Source organism: Numida meleagris, chromosome 6 (assembly GCF_002078875.1).
Source record: "Numida meleagris isolate 19003 breed g44 Domestic line chromosome 6, NumMel1.0, whole genome shotgun sequence".
Lineage (NCBI taxonomy): Eukaryota > Metazoa > Chordata > Aves > Galliformes > Numididae > Numida > Numida meleagris.
This window is the reverse complement of record NC_034414.1, coordinates 13,670,533-13,693,508: the sequence shown is the minus strand read 5'-3', so window position 1 is coordinate 13,693,508 and position 22,976 is coordinate 13,670,533. Positions and strand designations below refer to the sequence as shown.

General features: G+C 40.0%; 1 protein-coding gene across 2 annotated transcripts in view; it reads left to right on the top strand.

Moving 5' to 3' along the window:
* Window positions 1–22,976, top strand: part of KCNQ1 (potassium voltage-gated channel subfamily Q member 1) — a 330,702-nt gene that overhangs the window by 30,333 nt on the left and 277,393 nt on the right. For both annotated transcript variants that reach the window (XM_021402549.1, XM_021402550.1), the window contains exon 2: window positions 14,487–14,577. In XM_021402549.1, the coding sequence (XP_021258224.1) occupies window positions 14,487–14,577 (91 nt within the window). The remainder of the gene's footprint in view (window positions 1–14,486; window positions 14,578–22,976) is intronic.

The following is a 22,976-nucleotide window of genomic DNA, read 5'->3' as shown; positions in this document are numbered from 1 at the left end:
TTTGTTGAAAAGCAAAGCAATAAGTGAAGTGTTAGGGACCAATGATTCTATGGTACAGTGTTTTATCTCATTGGCTTTCATCTCCCTCCACCCCCGCTGTTATGACTCTCAATCTAAATTGATAAACAATAAATTCCTCTCACTGAAAATTAAGTGAGTGAAATGAATAAATACCTGGAAAGTGAATGGCTGCCAGAGAGTGCATTATTGAATATTATGATTGGCAGCCTTCACAGCCATTTGAGCACATGGAAGGATGTGGATTGACTGCAGTATCACATAGATGGGTGAACTTGACCCAGCAGTTCCATAAGGTTTTGGCCGCTGCTGCAATGTTGTTAATATTTAAAATGTTTAGTAGTTTAGGGCCAAGAATAGTATCTCAAAGCATAGTTTTGCCGTGAGGTCATGTGTTATTCAAATGGATGTTCTTAATATGCTGTCAGATCATATCGATGCATTTTACTGACACTTTCTAAACATATGCTTGAAATGGCAGCTTAATCTCAAGGGCACTGAACTTTGACAGAAAATCAGCATTTTATGTTTCCTGGTAGCTTGGCCATGAAATTGTGACTTCCTGGAGAGAGAGCTCTTCAAAGCTTGCATCTCATAAAGGCTTATGCCCATACTTAATTTTCTGTATTACAAATTTATTTTAATGATTGTTATTAATTGCTGAAGAATAACTAAACAATTACATATCTTGATGCTTTTTTTAAAAAAAAAGCAGCAACAACAAGAAAACCAACAACCCGGGAACTGCGACAATATGCAGTATGGCTTCACATTGTATACTCGGAGTATTTATGAAATTTGAATGAAGTAAAATTCTTTTTAGTCCCGATTTTGTTTAATTCGAATTTCTTGGCGTCTTAATTTTGCATGTGTACTTAAGGTTTTCCTCCATTCAACTGGACCAAGTTGATGAAATATATATTTGGCATCTCACTTACTATTTGAGTCAGTTACCATGATAAATTAACTTCTTTTGCCTTTCTGACTTATATCACTATTTTCAAAAAATCTATTCGTTGCTGTTATCAAGCACTTGCTCTCTATGTGGTTTGTAAGATCTTTAGTAGTTTTAAGAACTGTACATCTTATGTTCATGGTAACACTGAAATAGTAGACTACACAGTGTAATGTCTTCTATGTGCTGCATCCTTGTGCCCTTATACTGTCTGGCAGTGGTATATCAGAAGCATGAGAAATATTGAGGGATCTTAAATTCTCAACTGAATTTCATAGCTAAGCTCTTACCTGCTGCTTCCACTAAAGATCAAGTTTTGAGCTGGAGTCTGTCTTATGTGAAGTCCAAGTTTAGGAACCATTTACATTCTTAATGTTCATTTGAAATCAGGTGAATCTAACTCTATGTTAAATGGAAGCATCAACTGATGCTCTTAACGTGATGCAGCTTTGGATCAATTCTTTTCAAGTTCAGGGAAAGAGAATAGCATAACAAAGCTCGGCGGGAGTTTCAATCCAAGGCTGTTTTGGTTTTTTTTGAGTGTTTGTGGGACCCACCTGGCACAAACTTTGTGATATTCCAACATTGCCACCATTGTTTCCAAAGCACTGAAGCCAATATTCAGCTCCGTACGCTTTTCTTTTGATGTTACTTTTTCTCAGGGGAAGAGGATTTTTGTCTTAATTTTACTGGTTCCTTCTAGTACTCTGTTAGAATTTGATCTCTTTTTTCCTTGCTCGGTGCTTTGGCTGGTAGATATGACTGGAAAAGGCAGAAAAGCTCTAAGCCGTACAAATCTTCCATTTGATGCCTGAGAGTTTGCCTCATTTTCTTCCACTTCTATTAATAAATATGCTATTTTGTGTTATCAACTTGCTAAAAAGAGAAGGCAATACTGACTTCTATGAAAGCACCTGTCATCTGTAGATATAAGTAATAAAAGGAGAGGATCATAATTAAAATGAGAGTACTGATCCTAGCTTCAAATCTTTCTCACGGTCTTCATCTTACCTGCCTTACCTGGAGTCACAATAGGGGAAAGGAGCACGGATGGCATTTGAGAGGTTGGGTTGGGTGTAGGCCGGAGTTGCTCAGGTCTGACACTGCTTTGGTGAGGGGAGTAGAACGGAATAAGTATCCAGGTCAGTAGCTCAAAGTGTGATTATTTCTTCCTCATTTGTATAGTTACGTCTGGGTATATTTATATTAGAAATGTCAATGTTGACTTCCCGTCACAGAGGATTTTCACCGAGCTGACAATGTAGATGTTTCCTTATAGAATGTGAAAGATTAAGCCCCAATTTGTGTTCATGAAAGTTTTTTGTGCACCAATAGATCAGTTGTACAACACTGGTATGCTGTCTGCCTCCGAAGGCATGGGGATATTGCTTCATTTCTTCTGCCTTGTTTTTCTCCTTGGGGGGTGGATACTATTCTTACTTGGCTAGAAGTTGCTTTCTAAACGAGCTCCAATTCTGAGCTGAGAAGCTGACCAAGTCTGTTTTTCTGCAGTATTATACTCTTACACCACCACAACAACATAATAACAAAAAGAAGCTGTGTAGCTGTACCTGCCCACTGCAACTTCATAGCGACTTGCAGCTCTTTACCTAAGTTGTAGCTGTCTTTTTTTTCTAAGAACACATCTTGCCTATTGCAGCATCCCCTCTTCAGCGCGCAAATCAGATGCATTTATTTTAAGAGGCACAGTACGGTGTCCTTCTTTTAACTGGGGAAAGTGATTTGTAGTACAGCTGTTGTGACAGTAATTAACAAATGAGAAGAGGGCAATAAAAACAGCTCTTTTTTTTTTTGGAAATTTCAGTGAGATTTTGTTTAAGAGAACTTACTGATATACATGATAACAGCAGAGTAATAGCCTACATTAGTTAATTTTTCATAAGCTGTGTCCTGCACAAACTTAGAGAGGTTTTTCACATCCTTCTGTTCGTATTTGGATAAAATGTTATTTAAAATGCTGCCTTGAATCTTTTACACTTTTCTTGTAAGTGATCTGGAGAGCCCTTGTTAACTGTATAAAGCTCCACCTTGAAAACAAGTTTTGCTGGTAGCGTCGCACTCAGTTTTCAGAACACACCTCTCCTATCTTCCACCCTCCTTTCATACTAAGATGAAAACTTATCCAGAATGGGATGATAATTAAAGGAAAGTTCTCTGTTGCAGTGAGAACAAAATGTTTGCCTTCAGCTGTGGTGTGCAACTTATCTATTGTCCTAAGTTTGTGCTTGCAACTCATGTTTGTTCGTGCTTAGGTCTGCTTATTGTGTAAAATAAGGCAGATGCCTGGCCCCCACCTTGGCTGCAGCACTTTGTAAGCAAATAGGTGTTTGAGCCTCAAATACAAATTTGCTCTGCCTGCACTCCCCTTTGGGAAAACCCGAGCATGTGGTATGTTCAAAGTGGTTTCCCTCAGAGAAACTTTGCAGCATTCTCTCCTGGCACCATGCTTCTGGGTGACTTTGAGCATTCCTTGGCCTCAAAGAGAGGTGAGCCAAGAGTACCTGCTGCTCATGCTTTGCTTGCACTTCTGGCTGTGAACACTGCATGGCCCTTTGTGATAATGGTGTGCCACCTGTTCTGCTGGCAGCAACACCAAATGACTTGGCTTTTCAGCTGTGTAGTAGGCCATGCTTCAGCTCCGCTTTGGCTTGAATGCATGCTTAAAACCAAATATAGGCTGAATTCGGTGTTCACCTAACACAGGCAGTGTTAGAGCTGCAGATAAAGCACAGCAGAGGACCTCTTTTGGAATACGTAGCGGGGTCTTGCTTTGAATGATGGACTGCTACAGGCTGTGGGTAAGCCTGGTTGTGTCAGAGGATGACGACAGCCTGGCGAACTGTACATTTCCTAAAGGTGTTTTAGTAGCCAAAAGAGCAAGGAGGTGTTATTCCAAGCAAAAATGATGTGAAAATGAGATTTTTTTTTGCGCTGTACTGTTTTGTCAAAACGTAAAAATAACAAAATATTTCACTATTTTAGGTTATTTTCGCTTGTACTTTTCTAGACTTCGAGTAAGAGCACTATGACGCGTTTTTATCTTGCTACATCTAAGGTGCCTGTGAAAACAGATGCAAAAATGCTTTAGGTTTTTAGCACTGATTGACATCTTTTCCTGACTGAGGACGCGCACTTGTTCCTTCAGTAGTTCTTGTTGCTTTGTTTGTATTTCATGCTAGTGATCGGACATATCAAAAGCTTGTTACAAACAGTCTGAGGAGTACTGGCAAAGCTTTTGCAGTCTAGTGGTTAATATCTTAAGTCACGCGCTTGTTTCGAATGTAGCTTATATTTTTTCCAGCTTTTTACACCGCACCTATCATCTTTTTCCTGTTCAGCCATGCCTATTCTCAGAGGAACCAATACCTTGCTGCAGGATGCAATAACACAGCTTTTGTGGGCAGTTAACCTTTCCTCTTGAAGCACCTTGACATCTGGTTTGCATTTCTACTGCAATCATACCCTTAGCCAAGGCCTTTCCTGCAATAATTCTGGTGCTGTGTCCTAAATGACTTTTGATTCATTGTGTCCTTTGTGCTTTGGTACGCTGCCCATAATTTAAATTATTTTTACAGACTCTAATCTCCCACAAGGGCCAAGTAAGTGTGATTGAAACCTTGCTTATTAGCTGTATAGTTAACTTGTTTTTATTAGTATTAGACTACCCTGTGTTGCATATTATTTGCCTTGTACAACAAAACTACTTTCTCAAGCTGGAGCTAGAAGATAGTATTTCTTTGACAAGAAGTCAAGGAGATGGTTAAAAACTATGCCATTGTTTCCTTCAGGAAGCACCAACTGTACTTTGCCTTACAGTTGGAACAAATACGTATTAACAGGAAACTCCATCTGATAGCCCTAAGGTAATGCAAACAAAGTATTCACACTTTGTTTATCTGTTTGAGGTTTTCTGATGGCAAGTGACAGCTGAGAATAGTGATCTGTCTGCTAGCTTGACCTAAGTAGGACATAAGGGAGGATGTGTTCATTGGACAGGAAACTGTTGTATCTAGTTCCTGGAGGGAATCATTCTTCCCTGCAGCAATACAAGTATACTTTCCCCTGCAATACGTCCTCACGCTGTAGAGAGGCTGGAAGATGGGAAGGGGCTGTACCCCTCCTTCCTTCCCCTGCCTCGAGAACAAAGCTAAAAAAGATAAGACAAATCCTTAAAGAAACTCCACTCAAGGGATCTGTGGGGCCGGAGATTTAAGCCTCCAGCTTTGTGAGTTGGTGAGGTTTTGTTTGTTTGTTTTGTTATTAGGACTAAGGTACTTGTTCTCATTCTTGTAGACTTCTCCCGTCTTCAGCTACTGCTTGTGAAGGTTGCTGGTCTCTTCTGACTCTGTGCTGCGATGATTTTTTGTTTTAATATTTTTTCCCTATTTCATGCATCTAGACCCAAATTAAAATGTATATACTTTCAGAAGATAAATGATTCTCTCCGAAGCAAGGTAGCTCAACTGACGAAGCAGCACAGCTAATGCAGTAGCTAGGCAACTTTCTTTCAAAGAAGGATCAAAGCCATGTTCCAAGAAAAGAAAAATATCTAAGTATCTTTTAATAACAATTTCAAAGTCACCTTAAAGTTTGGGGAAGGATAAATTAAGGACTCCTTAATTTTAATCATGTGCGTTCACCAGGCTGCTCTGTTCTTAAAAACAAACATAAACACCTTTTTTTTTTTTTTTTTTAACGGAGTGCCTCTGATGTGTGCTGCTTGCAAAACTGAATGCTCACTTGGCCTTCTTTAGTACACTGCACTGTTCTCTGGTGGCTTAGAGTCCTTAAAGAATCAGTGTCTCTTCAGACTCACTGAAGAGTCCAGCATAAGGATCCTGTATGCATAGATTTTATGCGTGTGAATTTCATTAAGGATAAAAGTTTTCTCTGCACAGAGAAATCCTGATTATTTTGTTTAAAGCAGCCTTATCTGAGTATCTCACTTTTGAAAGCACGAGTTGGGATTTGTACTTGACGCTGTACCTTGCTGATGATCCCATAAAGTAAATCCCCGTCTTGTATTAGCTAGTGCTATTTATGATCTAGAGTTCTTCCCTTTCTACTATCAACTGTCCTATATTAGATGAATTCTGCCTATTCACCTTCTAACTCCTACCTTTTAATAGAATTCTTGTCCTCAAGTAATCTCAAAATTAATTGAGTAAAAGAGTAAGGAAGACCTGGTACCTAGCCTCAGGGACTTGATACAGATCAGTATGAATTTTTGCCTAATTGTAACATGGAGATGACTATGCAGTACTGCATGAGGTGGTTAGGGATTTGTGTTGACTTGTAGTAATATAAACCCCTCCAGGCAAAAAAAAAAAATCCTAAAGAAAATAAAGTAAAGAACAATTTTTCTGGCCTAGAATGGAACAGAACTAATGGCAATGAGTGAACCTTTGTCTTTGGTGTAAAAGCTGGTGATTGAGAGCCAGGTGCTGTGATACAGGAACCCGGTACTCCAGGCAGTTCTCAAAGGAATATTCAATTCTNCTTTGTCTTTGGTGTAAAAGCTGGTGATTGAGAGCCAGGTGCTGTGATACAGGAACCCGGTACTCCAGGCAGTTCTCAAAGGAATATTCAATTCTTCGTGCTGAAAGGAGTAGCTCCGGACAGAGAGACTGAGAGGTCCACTGAAGCACTGCTAGGCTTCAGGGCACTTACCAGGGACAAAGGGCAATCCGAACCCAAGAGGGCTGGCAGCATGATGAACAGAAAAGCAAGTTATTCTGTGAGCTGTCTCGTCTCTTCTCTTTGTCCTCTTACAGTGTAGGAGATATTTTAGGAAATCTGACATTTCCTTCACAGTGTGAAACATTTCTAGCCCAGATTTCAAGGGGTATTTTTCCAGTTTTCTTCTGTATATTGTTTTTCTACAAGTATACATCTTATCTGAAGCTGTACATCTAAATGCTTACTTCAGTAACACTTTTCACTGCGCAGAAAGCTGCATGAAAATGCCCTTATGACACCATTTGTGTTCACAATCTGAAAAATAATTGTATGTCTACGTAAGCCACAAAAGTGACAGAGACAGAATCAAGAAGAGTTAAGCAGAGTGCTGCCAAAGACATAAGAGGACCACAAAGAGGTGGTGAGTTGGTTGATTGATTGTTGTTTGGTTTAATTAGGTTTATGGAAAGTTTCTTTTTAGCTTGTCATTTTCTCCAGTAGATGAGATGACATAAAACTAGACATTGACTTCCTGACTAAAAAGAGCACAGATACTGCAGTTAAAATCTAAAACAATATTTCCTGTGTGTAGAAACACTGATAGGTGGATGCCTTCAAGACTTGATAGCTGTAATACTTAGAAGTTGTTAGAAAGGAGAGAGCAGATTTGAGTCAGCTCCTGTGCCCTGTTGGCCAGGGGAAATGCCGCTCCCCTTTCTGAAGGGGTAGAGCTCAAGCTGAATTTGTAGCATTTTAGATTTTTAATCTAATTCTTATTTATTAAATGTTCTTGAGAGGTTTCTGCTTAGTTTAGGGCCTACCACCAAGTTTTTCCCTTTTCTTAGAAAGACCCCCACTGAGAGTATGTACAAAACACTGCAAGAAGAAGTAAAACTTGCCCACATTGAAATACTCATTTTTGATTATGATGTTTTAGTGTATGTGAGACTATTCATCTGGTAAGTACTTCCAGCTCGTCTCATGGGCCTTGTTTTCAAATGTTCTGTGTTGTATCACTAGACATATTTTGTTAAGCATTATCAGTCCTCCTACCTGTGACGTTTACTAAATGAGCATTGCTCCCTCTCAGTAACTGGCTAATTGCTCCACTGAACCTGCAACACATTGTATCAAACCATGAAGAAGGCACAGTAATGTTCTAAAACTATAGATAAATCTGGGAAAAATGAAGCAGCTGAGAGGAGGAGGCCACAAAGTACTGAAAATCAGTCTGGATCTGTTCTAGTAGTTGATATACGTCCTGGAATAGTCAAAAGTAAATCCAGCTTGATCTCTTGATATATTTTGCGTGTATTATCTATGTACTTCTAAACACAATGCATACTAGCTGTTTGTGTTATCAGCTGTGTGATTCTTGTGTAGAAATGCTCTGACTTTTCAGTTCTGTTTGAAAGAAAAACCTAAATTTGGCTGAATGCTGCCAAATTTTATCTGGAGGTTGGAGGCCCTGCCTGCAGCAGGGGGTTGGAACTTGATGGTCCTTGGGATCCCTTCCAAGCCAAGCCATTCTGTGGTTCCATGTTGTATAAATAAATAATTGAATCAATAATATAAGTAAAACAATAATAAATTTTGATCCATGCATAGCTACCTACATGTTCTCTTTCGTGTAAGTCTCTATATACCTGTGTCTGTGGATGTGTTTTTCTGCTTAGTGATTAGCTGTCTGACATGCATTGAGATAGCTCTGCTCCTGGCTATGGCTCTGCTGGGTACGCAGCATTGGTGAAAGCAGAGTTGAAAAAAAAACTACAGCCACGGAAACTGGTAGGGCAAAATAGTTTGCTCTAGGATAGCAGTGCTGGCTGCTTGAGGAGGAAGGGCTTGTCTCGTATGTGAGTGAAAACTGAGTCCCTGAAAGAAACCATCTGCTGTTTTATGTCAGCATCCATGCCGTGTTCATAGTGGTTTCATAGGCACGTGAAGAAGTACGAATTCTTGGGGTTAGTGTAAATGTAGCACCGCTAGATACCAGTTAACCACAAAGTAAGTATTTTGAGTGTACCAAGTGATACGGTAGCTGTGCTGCAGGCAGATGCTACATGGTAACTTGGGACAGGACTGGGTGTCTTCACAGCTATTGCCTCCTTTGCAAGGCTTGCTTGGCCCTGCAATCTGAGAGAGAGATCAGAGCTGATGAAAAACTAAACCGCTCATCACACTGCTTCCTATCTTGGAGATGAGCACGTAGAGGGTAAACAAGCAGTGGGTTTTGGGAGATGAAAGATCTGTACTTTCTCAGACTAAGCACACGCATGCAGACCTTCCTGCTGTGTGCGAGGCCTGCGAGCCTGGGCCTGGCTTGTGTCGCAGCTCTGGAACAGCTGCACTCTGCGGGCACCTGGCCAGTTTGCAGCTGGGCATGGAGAAGTCTGAGGCTCAGGACTGCAGCACGTGGTGACTGCGCACATGAGTGGGGTGCTCCGCTGGCACTGATGGAAGCGGTTACAGGTGACAGAACTCAGCCACAGGTTTGCATAGAGCTCTGTGGTAGTGGCAGTGTATCGCCAGGCCATGTAAAGGCTGTGTAATCTAGCTTGTGGAAAATGTACCTGAGGATTCTCATGTGCATCCCCTGACTGCTAGATTTCAAGAAATCCCAGTGTTCAGCTGTGTGTCTTTATTGGGAATACAAACCAAACCACATTTCCCTCATGAGTCAGGGAAGCTTTCTGAGTTCTGATGGTCACATTTCCTCCAGAATAATCTTGAGATGAGTAGATGCTGTCCCTGTGGACAGTCAGTCCCTATTTGTGACTGCTTATCTACTGTTGACGTGTTTGGCATCAGCAGCTTAACAGGTGGCAACTGAAAATCTGTGTTTTGCATCTTCCTAGTGCTTCACTCTTTTTCCTAGTGCTTTGTTTTCGTGATGCAGAAGAGGAAGTTACTAGTACTGACGCTAGAAAAGCCTAAGAGCTGGGTGTTAGAAGGGCATGTGAAAGATGGCAGGCTGTAGCATGAGGGCACAGCTGTGGGAATGGCAGAACCCCAGTTCAAGGGGAGGAAGAAGGAAAGCCTACAGCCCTGTGCTGAATCTTAGCATGCACACATGAGGTCTGAAATGATACTGTGGAAAGAACCTCTATTCTCGTATTTCTTAAAACATTAAAGGCTTTATAATTCTCTTATTTAATCTATGTATATGCATATATATATATACGTAAAAACAGTATTGCACTCACAGAAAAAGGATGTTCTTGTTCATCATTGTGATGAGAACTTGCAGGTGTGTCAACTGCAGCAGGAAGTTGTTAGTGAAACCTCAGAAGTTCCTTTCTTTCATTTGTTTGTTTTAATGGTGCTTGCTTTGTTTTCCTGTGTTTTAAATCCAAGCCCCAACATTTGTCAAGTCATCGCTTGCTGCCCATTTCCTCTTCATTGGCGTTTTCTTCAGGTCTTGCAAATGTGTGGAGAGGAGGCCTGAGAATGTAGACCTAAATTCTCATATCTAAGTAGTATTTATTAAATAAGAGAAGGTGAAAATTGCACTCATACTGCAGCATTCTTTCTATATCAAATCCAAAGTGAGATGATGAGAATGGGATATCCATTAATAGCTTTGGTCATCAGAAAAAGTTCTTCATAATAAATAAATAAATAAAAGCAACCTGTTCATTTAAGTACTGCTGAGCATGCCAGTTATTGGAGTTATGCAGAAATAGTAAAATCTTGTCAGAGGTGACATTTAGTTCTCCCTTTGCGTGTAAAGTGTAACACCTATCCTGAACGCAGAGCTAATCCACTGGATTTGTAGAGATTAGGTTCTTGACTTTTTTTTAAACAGGGATTTGAACCTGTGCCGTGCCATGTGGATGACGATTCCATTGTTACAACCATAGAACGCAATCTAGGACTGTGCTAAATACACTGGCTGTGATCCAGCGATGAAGTTATGGGTGTATTTTACTTCAGAAGTGCTGTGGAATCCCATTGACTGGAGTTTGGCAAGGAGTGGGAGCCCTGCAGGCTGCCTGGTGGTGTGACAAAAGGCTCTCTGCTATCCACAGGAACTTGGAACGTGAATAAATCTCTGGGGTGTTGTATCATCTATATGGAAAGAATGAGACCACTGGAAGAAAAAAAAAATCTCTCTGTAGAATAATTCAGGAGACTTTCTGTGAAGCAATTCTCTGACATAGAGAACATGCTAGTTTTGATTAGAGATATTTTGTTAATCCCCTTCTTCCAAATGTAATCTTTTTTTTTTTTTAAGGAACCCTTATATCTAAAGAATGCTCAGCAGCTGCTTTTTCTTCTCTACTAAATGCTGATTAATTTTTGGATAAATTTCTGCAGAGAAGGACTGGTTTACGAGTTCTCTTGGATGTCTTTTTACTGAACGTCTGCAGCCTGGTTTTTGGCAGGGTGTAGGTATTTGCTTCTTAAAGGTGATGAGAATTTCTTAGTCTTCATTTCTTACAGTTTAGCATGGGTTTCATTACATATTCCTATGCAATGAAATACAATTTATTTTTGGATAAAAATCCTAGATTACCGAGTATGTTTAATATATGTATATATATAGAGAGAGAATATTGAAGAAATTTCTGATGTTGCTAAAGCATACATTAAAATGTTACTGATTCATACAGTGTGCTGCTAAACAAAATACCAAAACACAGCGATGGAAGTACCTAATGCATAAGAAAACAGCTATGCCTGTATGTCTGCCCATAGAATCTCCTTGAGAAAGCTCTGTGCTTGTCTGTTAGGCCTTACTCCAGTAATGGACCATATGTAGCAACTGATGCGGCCCTGCTGAGCGCAAATTAAATGGCTGCTTGTAACTTGGCTCAGAAACTTGGATTTGTGCGACTGGTTGCTTAACTCGTTGGCATCTTTTGTCAAGACTGTAGCATATTATGGTGCTTGCGCTTAGACTTATTTTTCCCCCCCTGAATTCTGAGCCAATGTTCCAATTTTCCCATTACGAGTGGTGTTTTTTTATTTGCCCGCTAGTTGTCATTCACCATGTTACTTCCATTAGTGCAGCAACGTATAGTTTGCATTTAGAAATCTTTCTTGTGAGAGAAAGAGTAATGGTATTACAGTCTCATCTGGCAGCCCATAGTACTCAGTGCTTTAGTGATGCGCTTGCTATATGAGAGAGGCTGCGAGCGTGCCCCAAGCAACTTCCAAAGAAAAAGCTGATGAAGGATTTTCTTTGACGGTTGCCTTACTTCACACAGTTAAGCTCAACAACCATTTTTCTTTGCCGTGTGTATGCTTTTAACAATAAGAGCTTGCATGTGATATTTGCAACTGTGGTCTCTCCTAGCATTCACTTACCCAGCTGATCAAAAGAGGTTGTGTATGTAGGTTGTACCTTATGGTTGACTTCTATGCAAGCCTCAAAATATGAATCCTCTGCTTCATGAAAATCCCCATTTGGACAAGAGAGAAGCTGGAGTTGCAGGTTGCCATTTTCTTGAGTCATTTTCAGTTCTGGTTGAATGCTTTATATTCTTTAAGAAAGTAGAGTATGGACAGGAGATGACGTGTTTCCTGGGTTCATTAAACATGATGGGAATTGTCATAATTCTACAAGATTATGTAAAGTTGTCAGACTAGTCAAGCCCAATATTCAATATCAAATTACTCACTGGCATAAAGACAACTAACTGGTGACAAATGAGTGTTTCTTTATTGGTTGAATAATAGAGAATGTGCTGACCGTGTCTTTTCTGTCCTTAACTTTGCACTCTGTAGTTCAAATACATGTAAGGAATGGTCTCAGAAGCACAATAGTTATGCCAGTGCAAGCGTTAGCAGCTCAGATGTGGTGTTCTGTGGACACAGCTATTTCAGTGAGACTTAGCAACAACTTCTCTTATGCCAATGAAGCAATATCTGACCACATATCTTTGATGTGGGATGCTGTGTATTTGTGGGTGTGAAGATCTCTTCTGCTGTCGGCATGGAAACAGCACAATATATTTCCCAAACTTTTCTGGAAAGCAGTGAGATTGAAAGATATCCCTGTGAAATGAAACCCCTTGAAAGTGAATGGCATGCTGACTGGCACCTGATGGAGTTCTTGTATCAGCCTTCACTTCCTTTAGTAGTAGCACGAGTTTTGGCAAACGATTCACCATTCATTTTCTCTTCTTGTCAGTTAAGCACACAGGCTTTTACCTTTGACCCTGGTTAGAGTCTCTTCAGAGGTGCTAGGCACAGAAATGTGGTAGTCTTGGCTTTGGTGCCCTCTTGTGGTTTAATGCATCGGGCTGGCTACAGTTTTACAAGCATATTAATATTAAGTAATATACTAAGTATTAATTGTTACAGCTCGAAGCGTCTTCAGGCAGCTTACACCATCGCTAGCGACTCTTTATTTGCTTGGAATGAGCACTTCTGTGTATGTCAGATTTCTTGTCCAGGGATCTCCAGCTGCTTCTGTGTAACTGTGGAAGCGCTTCTGTCCATGTTCCAGTGACTCAGGAACTATTACAGGTAGAATGTCTGGACACATGGGCAAAATCTGTTATGTTTCAAGTCGCTGGTTCACCTTGTGCTCTTCAGCCTCGTTGGTACAGCTTGCTTCTACTTAAGAGGGTCAAAAGTTAAGTACAAGAAGGCTTTAGAGATAAATCAGACTCCTAAATATTTGTAATTTCATTTTTTCTGTACCTAATTGCCTGCAAGCAGCTTCTTCACAATTTTGTAACATGTTCATAGCATCTTTTGTATGTGTGCGCTGTATTCGCGTGAACTGTACTTTAAAGCAGACACTGGGAAATCTAGTTTATAGCATCAATCACATTATAATCAAAACACATTTTTGTTTTCTTGAGTGCTCAGCCTTTCAAAAGATTCACCTGATCAAATTCTCACTTTTCTCACATTTCTTTTTATTGCTTACTTCATGCCTCACAAAGAAACACACTGTTTGAGATCTGGGAAAAAAAAAACTATGCTAGTGTGTAGTGGACAGCATCCAGTTTGGGTCTTAAATGTTATGCTTCCCAGATAAGTCAAGCAGCAGTCCTAGGGAGCGGTGGGCACAATTGAAGCTGCTTAGGGAAGGGTCTGAAGGCAGAGGCTGCAGAGCTCGGCAGCTGCAAGGAGCAGGCCCACAGCCTTGCTTCCTAGCTGGGGCACAGGGCTTCCTGGGGCTGAGTCTGCTGCAGCTCCCTGGCTGTCCCTGTTTATGCTGTAGCAACCAGGACCTGCTCTGGAAGGACTCACGTGGACAGGGGAGCAAACCTTTCTGTTCCCTCCCTCTCTCTCTGCAGTAGTTGCTTTGAAATTTTGCTTAAAAATGGAATAAATCCTAAGTTGTGTTTCAAATGTCAGATTTTATTTATCTGGGACGTTTTGGGATGCAGCTGTAAAAGATGGTGTTGTCAGAGTCTATTAAGCCCTGGTTTAGTTGAGATTTCTTTTTGTAGTTTGTTAGAATTTACTACAGCAAGAGGGCAAATATTTGAAGTATTATTGGGGGGAAGTGTGTGATTCAGTCATTATAGCCCTTAAAATGAGCGAGAGCAAGGAATGCTGTTTTCCTGAGGTGTTAGGAAACAGTAAGTTTTAGAGGTAGACAAATGCTAACTTCCTTGTGCGGTCTCGATATCTTCAGACGAAGAGTTTTGGTGTCAGGAATTAAAATAAAACATGCAACATGAAGTAGGATCACTCGCAAGTTACCAGCAGTGCTTAAGAAAATGCAATACCAATGTCATTTCTGTGTGTCCGGATGATTTGTGTTGGAATGAGTATTTGTCTTCCTTCTAGATTTTTATTAAACTGCATCACATTGGGTGTTTTTCTTTTTTTTTTTTTTTTGCAGCTTCCTTATTGTGTTGATATGCCTCATCTTCAGTGTGCTTTCTACAATTGAACAGTATGCAGCTCTTGCTACAGGGACGTTGTTTTGGATGGTATGTATTAATGTGATTCTGTGTTTGTTCTTAATGTGTAAATCTTGATCTGAACTAATGTCATATCATGCATCATGCTCCTTGTGGTTTAATAAGAGGCTTCTTTCTGCTTTTTCCCTAATGAGTCTGTAAAGCCCTAGTAAAACCAAAAGTTACGGTAGTACGAAAAACTACTCATATCTTGTACAGTCTATACTAAGGATGTTCAAATTGCATCCGACACACAAAGCTGTTCTAAAGTTAAGCTTGAATCCCTTGTATTGATTGTATGAATCCATTGTTCAGCCACGCTGAAGACCAGGTACCTGAACATGGTTGGGGGGTTTGGGGAGGAATAGACTAAGAGCAAGTCCTATCTTTAAGCAGAATTCAGATCCAGCCTTCTTTCACAAGTGGGAAGCTGGTATGCTTTCGTTAACTTCAGAGTTCAGTCAACTTGCTCTACTCAATGTATGCAGCTTCCCTTCAGCAATGAACATTTAGTTACCTTATATTCGTGGTTCACTATGGCTGCAGCAGGTATATATCAAGAAGAGTTCTAAGAGCGTTGCTGTCCTGCCTGTTTAAGCTTCATTCAAGAGCCTTAGTTTTGAAGTCTGAGAGGCACATTTTTAATCAATTTTGATTTAAATGAATCTTAATTAGTTGTACTTCAGTGGTAATTGATGCATCTCCTGCAAAATCATTGATTTCTTTGTATTTGACTGTTGTTTGACCATTATTTTACTTCTGCAAACATTATCACTGTATTGAGAAAATGTTAACTAGCAATTTGTTTGTTCAAAATAGTTCATGCAGCTGTGCACCAAGTAATATCATTATGTATTATCATTAACATGAAAAAGTTCACTTAAAATATTGTTTCAAACTCTCAATTCAATGTATGTGAAGTTTTTATACTACGTTTTGAGTAATATAAGAATAAGTATAATATATTAGTGTTGATCACTCATCTTTCTATGGCATGTATCTTCATGCCTGCTATATTCTTTTTAACTAACTTGTAAGTTAGTTAAATACCTGGGTTATAACTATGTAGTTAGTTAAAAAGAGTCCATACTTGTATTTTTGCGTTCGATACCTTGTTTTATGTTTAGGGTTTTCTTTTCATATGGATTTAAGGTTCCTTTTTATCTGTAAGTAGTAGTTGTGGGTACTTCTGTCAATTTCTATGATCAATTTGAACTGTGATAATACTTGAAACATTCATTTTTGTGTTATATCATAGTATTAACATGAAATCCTCCTGTTTTGGTTTCTTGGAAGTTCAGCAAATACACATTCTTTTCCTAAAGGATAAACTGTAGTGATTTTCAGGAGTCTTAAATTGATTGTCAGTGATCCATTGATCCAAAGCAGTGGATGGACCAATGTGCTCTCTGCTCTATGCAATTTTGGTAGGACTTCCAAAGGAGCTGTGACACCTTCCTAAACAAAATGTAAATGCCAGAATTTAGTTCCGATTAGCTTCTACCCAATAACGTTTCTTATTCTATCCTTATTTTAAGATTTTCATGTTTCAGTAGTAGTCATAGAAGATATTATAACTAAATGAAGCAAAGACGTAAAAGAGATGTTGAGATTATATGTGTATATCAGCACTTCTTAGTTCTTCAGTTTCATACTCTTAAAATATTTTAAAATCGTCCCCCGCTACCAATGTAGGAAATAGATTTTCAATAATTTTTAAGTATTTTAAAATGTTAAAATTCTTCATAACAATAAGGAAACCGAAAACTTAACATTAGAAAAATTAACAAGGGAAAGTTTGTGTTCCTGTTGGTGTTCCAATCGTAGACAAAAGGCTTACAATTAGCTATTGAATCTTTCTCTGCTTGTCACCACACTTCACGAGGCAAAGAACCTTGATGAAAGCTATACCTAAAGGCAGTTGTAATGGGAGAATAGAAGAGAATTGGCCTTTTGTTAGCTTCCAGAAGGCAGTGAAAACTGTTTAAATTAGCATGCGTTTATTTTATCGTTTTTCGCTAGATGGTGCTGTTGGAGGGGGTTTAACTGCAGTTACTTGTTGGCACTTGCCCAGCGTGAGCTGGAGTCTGAGCCAAGACTGAAAGGATCATCATTTTGAAGGGTATATGTATACTTGGCCCATCTGAAATAGTGCGGGAGAGCTTTTGCCATGACTCATAAAGAGAATGTGGTATATCTGTGTAAAAATTGATTTTGAGACTACAATATTTAAACTATGGAAAAAAAGTAATTCAGAGATGTATGTTCCCAGAGAGGCCATATTTTTCTTTTATTTTCATAAGCAAGGATTTTATGGTGCCAGAACACAGCAGAACGCTGTTATCTCAGCATGATCTAAGAAAATCCAAGTGCCTGATCCAAGGGGATTAAATATTCTGCTGAACGAAGGGATATTTAGTCTGCCTGAAAAAGCTATTTTCTTGTAGGAATCTCGTTTCAATATTGATTCCAAAAAAAAAAAAAAAAAAAAGGAACTTTGTTTTAGTGATGAAATTATAAGCACTTTGCAGCTTTCTGTTTTGAGTTCCTTTTCTGCTTCAGAGTACTTCTAACTGAAGAGATTAAGCATTTTTTAAATATTAAAAATGACTTCAGAGAAAAAAGGGTAATATCTTCAGTGGTTAATATTGGTGTTAGTAGCAGTGAAGGAATGTCCACAATTGTGAGAGAATGGCACGGAATTGAGGCTTATGAGAAATCGAAATTTTATTTCTTGCTTTAAGCTTTTGTTTGAAGATGTGCCTTGGATGTTTTTTGCTGGATTGTTTTATGGGCCTTGGGAAAAATACCTACAGCTTTTGAATTCTGAAGGTCTCACAGAGAACAAATGGTTCAGAGTGGTTCCATATCTTTTTTTTCTGATTATCTTCATTGTTCAAGAAGCCAAGGCAGAAACTTGTAATCTGAGCGTTTACAGTTGTTCTCATTTTCATTGTTTTGAAATATTAAACAAAAGTAATGTTTGTAAAGGATTCCCCCATAATGCATGTTGCAGACTGCAGTCACTGACTGATGCAGTCTCTCTGAAGAGTACTTTAGTTTAGATAGTAAAAGACTTGACAGCCTCAGCAATGTCCCCCGGCCTGACCTAGAACAAGGTTGATGGATGTAGCAGATGTGCATATGATGAACTCATGCCTTCAGACCTTTGCTTTTGTTGGTCTTGCAAATAGACCTGCCCAGAGAATCACCTTTCTATCACTCAACTGATAGGTGAAGTTTGAGAACCCGACTTTCATTTGAAATTGCCTTCTGTGTGTTTTAGTTAGCCAAATGTGAGTGACTTGAAGGCTTAGGAAAGAAGAGACATGAAAATCACCCTTCCTCCCATTTTAATTAGGTCCCGGTAGTTGGAACAAGGAGCTTCCTCTGAACCCATGTATTACTTGCTGCTCTGTTTGTGGCTGAGCCATCCTGGTGGATGATGCAAGTGCTTTGTTGCATGATAATTGTCATTTAGCCCTGCAAGCAGCTAAACACCGCAGGGCCTTTTGCTCACTCCTCCACTCCCAGTGGGATGGGGGAGAGAATTGTAAAAACCAAACCAAAACAACAGCAACAAAAAACTTCATAGGTTGAGATATTTACCAAGGCAGGAAAGGAAGAAAGAAATAATAGTAATGATAATTTATGTATATCAACAAAACAAATGATGCACAAATCAATTGCTCACCACCTGCTAACTGATGCCCAGCCAGTCCCTGAGTGGCAGTAATACCCCCCAGCCAAATCCCCTCACTTGCATATTTTTTCACATCATTTTGTATGGTATGTAATATCCCTTTGGTCAGTTTAGGTCAGCTGCCCTGGTTCTGTCCCCTCCCAGCTCCTTGTGTTCCCCCAGTCCTCTTGCTGGCTGGACAGCACATAAAGCTGAAAAACTGAAACATCCTTGGCTCTAGATAGCACTGCTCAGCAACAGCTAAAACATCAGTGTGTTATCAACGCTGTTTTTCTCCTAAAGCTAAAACATAACGTTACACCAGACTCTCTAAAGAAAATCAACTTTGTCCCAGCTGAAACCAGGGCAACAACCGTCTGAATTGGTTTGGATTGCTACTAGTAGTAACTTCTTCAATTGTTCTTGCTGTTCACAAAGCAATCCCTTGCCAACTCTGCTCTGAACAGGAAAGTTGTAGATTTTGTGTAAATATATTGTTAAAGGAATTTAATTTGGTTCAGAAGGCTGTGACCATTTTTAATTGAGTTTGAATACTGCTTTATGTTCATGCTGAGCAGGTCTGAGGGATCCAAATCAGCGTGCTTGTGAAGTAGGTAGAAGATAGTCTGTTAGATAGCCAAGCCAATTTAGCGAGAAGAGCTTAAAAAAAAAAAGAAAAAGTGAAGTCTGAACAGAGTAAAAATGACAGGAGGGAATGAAGAAATATGGAAGGCGAGTGTGCTAAAGCTAGTAAAGGAGAGATGAAGAATTCTTCCTTTCAGATGTGCTGCAAATCTAAGCTTTTAGCGGTTGTAGAGGGGAGGCGTAGTTTTCCCTTTAAAATCTGTAGAGGGCAGCATTGGACCGTTCTGTCTCCCATTTGGAGCGGCTGGGTTCAGACCTTGGATGGTGTCCTGAAGTAGGTAAAAATATCCTTTGGAAGAAGTGAACTATTAATAAAGAGATGGCTTTTCACATGGATTTGGGGAACTTTATACAAGTAATAAAAAAAAAAATCTCCTGGGAGATAGAGGTTGAAGAGAAGGGCTGTGTAAATGCTGCTGCCAGAGACAACTCTCACCACTTTGTGGCTATAGCCACAAAGTTCATGTTGTTTGGCCTACCTGATTTCTCATCATGTGGATGGCTGTAAGGAACAATTAAAGCTTTCAGTGAGATGAATTGGGCACATTTGCATGGAGGAGAATGAAATAGATACTGGAATTCTAAACCTACTGAAAGATTTCCAGTATGATTATATCCTTCCAGATATGCTCTTGCCATCGCCTTAAATGTTTCCTTTTCAGAGGCGAAAAAAATCACTTGGCTAAACTTTTCTAGTGTTAACACTGAAAACTGATTTTTAGATCTACATAGGATCATAGAATTGTTTGAACTGGAAGGGGCATTTAAAAGTCATCTAGTCCAACTCCTCTGCAAGAACAAGGACACCTACACTAGGTCAGGTGCTCAGAGCCCCATCCATCCTGACCTTGGTTGTCTTCAGGGACAGGGCACCCACCACCTCTCTGGGCAAACTGTTCCTGGGCTTCATAAAACACTTTTTTTTTTTTTCCCTTATATCCAGTCTAAATCTCCACTCTTCTAGTTTGAAACCATTTCCTCTTGTTTTGTCACAATAGACCATGCTGAAGAGTCTGTTCCCTTCCTACTTACAGCTCCCCTTTAGACACTGAAAGGCTGCTCTCAGGTCTCCCTGGGAGCCTTCTCTTCTCCAGGCTGAACAGCCCCAGCTCTCTCAGCCTGTCTTCGTAGGGGAGGTGTACCATCCCTTGGATCATTTTTGTGGCCCTCCTCTGGATGTACTCTAACACGTTCACATCTCTACTGAGGACTCCACATCTGGACACAGTACTCCAGGTCTTGGTAGTGCAGAGTAGAGGGGCAGGATCACCTCCCTTGACCTGCTGACCTCATTTCTTTTGATGCAGCACAGGATATGGTTGGCTTTCTGGGCTGCCAGGGCACACTGCTGGCTCATGTCCAGCTTCTCACCTACCAGTACCCTGAAGTCCTTTTTGGCAGGGCTGTGCTCAATCCTGTTGTCCTCCAGCTTGTACTGATAATGGAGGTTGCCTCAACTCAGGTACAAGACTTTGCACTTGGCTTTGTTGAACCTTATTAGGTTTTCCTGGGCTGTTTCTCTCTGCTTGAGTTGGTCTAGGCCTCTCTGGATGGCGTCCTGTCCCTCAGGTGTGTTTACCGCACCGCACAGCTTGGTGTCATCTGCAAACTTACTGACACAGCCTACCAGCATCCCTATATTATATGGTGTGAGTAAGCTGGTGTGAATAAGCAGTGATTTTATAGAGAAGAAAACTCTTCTACATACATTGCAGACGTACCGAATTTGAATTCTAATTTTTGTCTGCTACGCTGGAGCTTATGTTTGGTAAAGATAGGCTTTAATGCAGAAACTTAGTTATTTCCATTTCTGCCTTTCGTAAGAACTATGAAAAAAATCTCTTTTCTTGGCCTTCTATACCTGGAGTTTTCTGTGATGGTGTATCAGAACAATTATTTAGAGTAAAGCCTGCCTGTAAGTCGCTGTGAGTAAAGGAATCAGAATTTGACATTTATCTGCCTAACGCATTGGAATGAGATGGCTATGGAATACCAGGTGTTTAGTGGGACTCCAACTCTGAACTCAGAGACAGACTCTGGAAAGTGTGACCTTCCTCAGGCTTGCCCTGGAGCTGGTGACAGATTGCAGGCCAGCACAAAGAAATGGTGATGGATTGGAGCCATCTGCTGGCTGCTTGGTGGCCTACGTGGTCCCACGTGGTGATCTCCCAGCCTGGCAGCATAGGGGTGTTGGCCAAAATATGAAATGAGCACAGTGCCAAATTATCTCTTTGCTCTGAGTAAGCCTTCCCAGCTTTTCATATATGATCTACAGTAGCCAAGCAGTCTTCAGAAAACATTGCTTTTGTATTGTGTGTAGCGCGTTGAAAAATAGGGCGATGCGTATTCCAGAGTTGTTAGTAGTTCACCTGTTCCTCAAGAGCTTGTGTTTGCTTTCATAAGTCAAATAGAGTACTAGTGTTTTGTTTCTTTTTTTTTTTCGTACAGCTGCACTCCAGTAAATTCTGTTCAAAGTCTGTTTTATTCACTGTTAAATTTTGTGTTCGCTTTTGTCAAGCTTTCTACTTGAGGGTTAAAGTTTGTCTAAGCCTTTCTGGGGTGTAAAGCCATGTCAAGCTCTGAGCATTTGTTTGGTAACTCTAGAAGAAACGTGATAAATGTTTTTTCTTGAAATTATACACATTTAATATTTTATACACATTTGGTACTTTAGTGAAGAAGAAGATGAATGCAAATTCCATCTTTGAAAAAAAGTAAAAATAAAACTGTGAAATGCTGGTGCATAGTAGAGCCAAGCAGTGAAAAGAAAGATTTTTAAATTTGGGATTTATCTGGATTAGTGTGTAATGTTTGCGGTGACAGGTGTTTCCTTTATGCCTTGCCCAAATGTCTGGAAAGTAGTTTGTCATTAAGTGCTACATTCAGTGTGTATCTCAATTTCAGTATAACTGGAGGGTCTATGGCTTTGTTAGGTCCTTGTTTTCACATCTGACCTCAGCCAGCTGGAGTCTATTGTTTTAAGCGTAATGTAACAGCTGACATAACATAACGGATATCAAGCTGAAAAGCTGAAGCAGTGCAGTGAGCTGATGCAAAGAGAGGGGAAGGGGAGAAGTTGGGAGGGAGGGAGAGGGGCAAAACTAGCTTCATGATTCAAAGTGGAAGCTTGCTGGCTTGTTTTCCCTGGGGGAATTAGCTAGAAAATAATGGGATGAGTCTGTTGAAGTTCTATTAGCAATTGATTACATATGATAGACTACTGAGACAGGTTTGAATTCGCCAGCTGTCACTAGCTGGTGGCTCTTGAATTGCTTTAAGTGGCCCTCGGTAGGCAAAACTGGAACAAACTCTGCAGGTGTGGTGTAATTGGAGTGCAGAGCAACAGTGTGAACTAATGTCTTGTGAGAAAGGAGGGTCCCGGAGCGGGGAGAGAGAAAACAACTTAAATGAATGGAATGCATTAAGAATTTTATTTTTAACATTGGGTTATGTGGTTTCAATTAACTGGCTCAAAATGAAAAAGAAAAGCAACTGGACTTCTTTGTAACTTTTTTCTTAGGGGTTGCTAAAATACATTTCTGTGAGATCCTTTTCTAAAAAAGTCCCAACTTCTGAGTTTGGTAGTAAGGTGCATCAGCGTTGACCACTAACCGGCCTTGGAAGGAGAGCGAATAAATGATCGTTCTGTTACAAACTTACCACAGCCATGGAAAAAAGTGACAAGTACCTGACTGTCCACAGAAAAAGAACAAGAAGGTATAGAGTTCACCCTGTTATTTCTTTATATAGATATACGGGAAGCATCAAAACCTATTTCTATTTTTAGCAATGATTGAAAAAGTTCTTCTGGCTGGATTTCATTTGTGTTGAGTAAAGCCTCTGGCAGCTCCACCCTACTGAGTGTTTATTCCATGTTTTTAGGTGGGGGGAAAAAAAAGTCAAGACTCTATGCTGTTTTTTAAACGTATATGGGTATAGGCAGCCAAATTAGGTCCTACATTTGTAAGTGAAGTTTTTATGGCTTGAGGCTTGCAGTTATGCAGTGTGTTTAACTCTGTGTATATGAGTAGTCATAATGACTTCAGCGGAGCTTCCTGTGTGCGTAAATATTAACAAGATCAGGGCGTATTAGGAAAGGTTT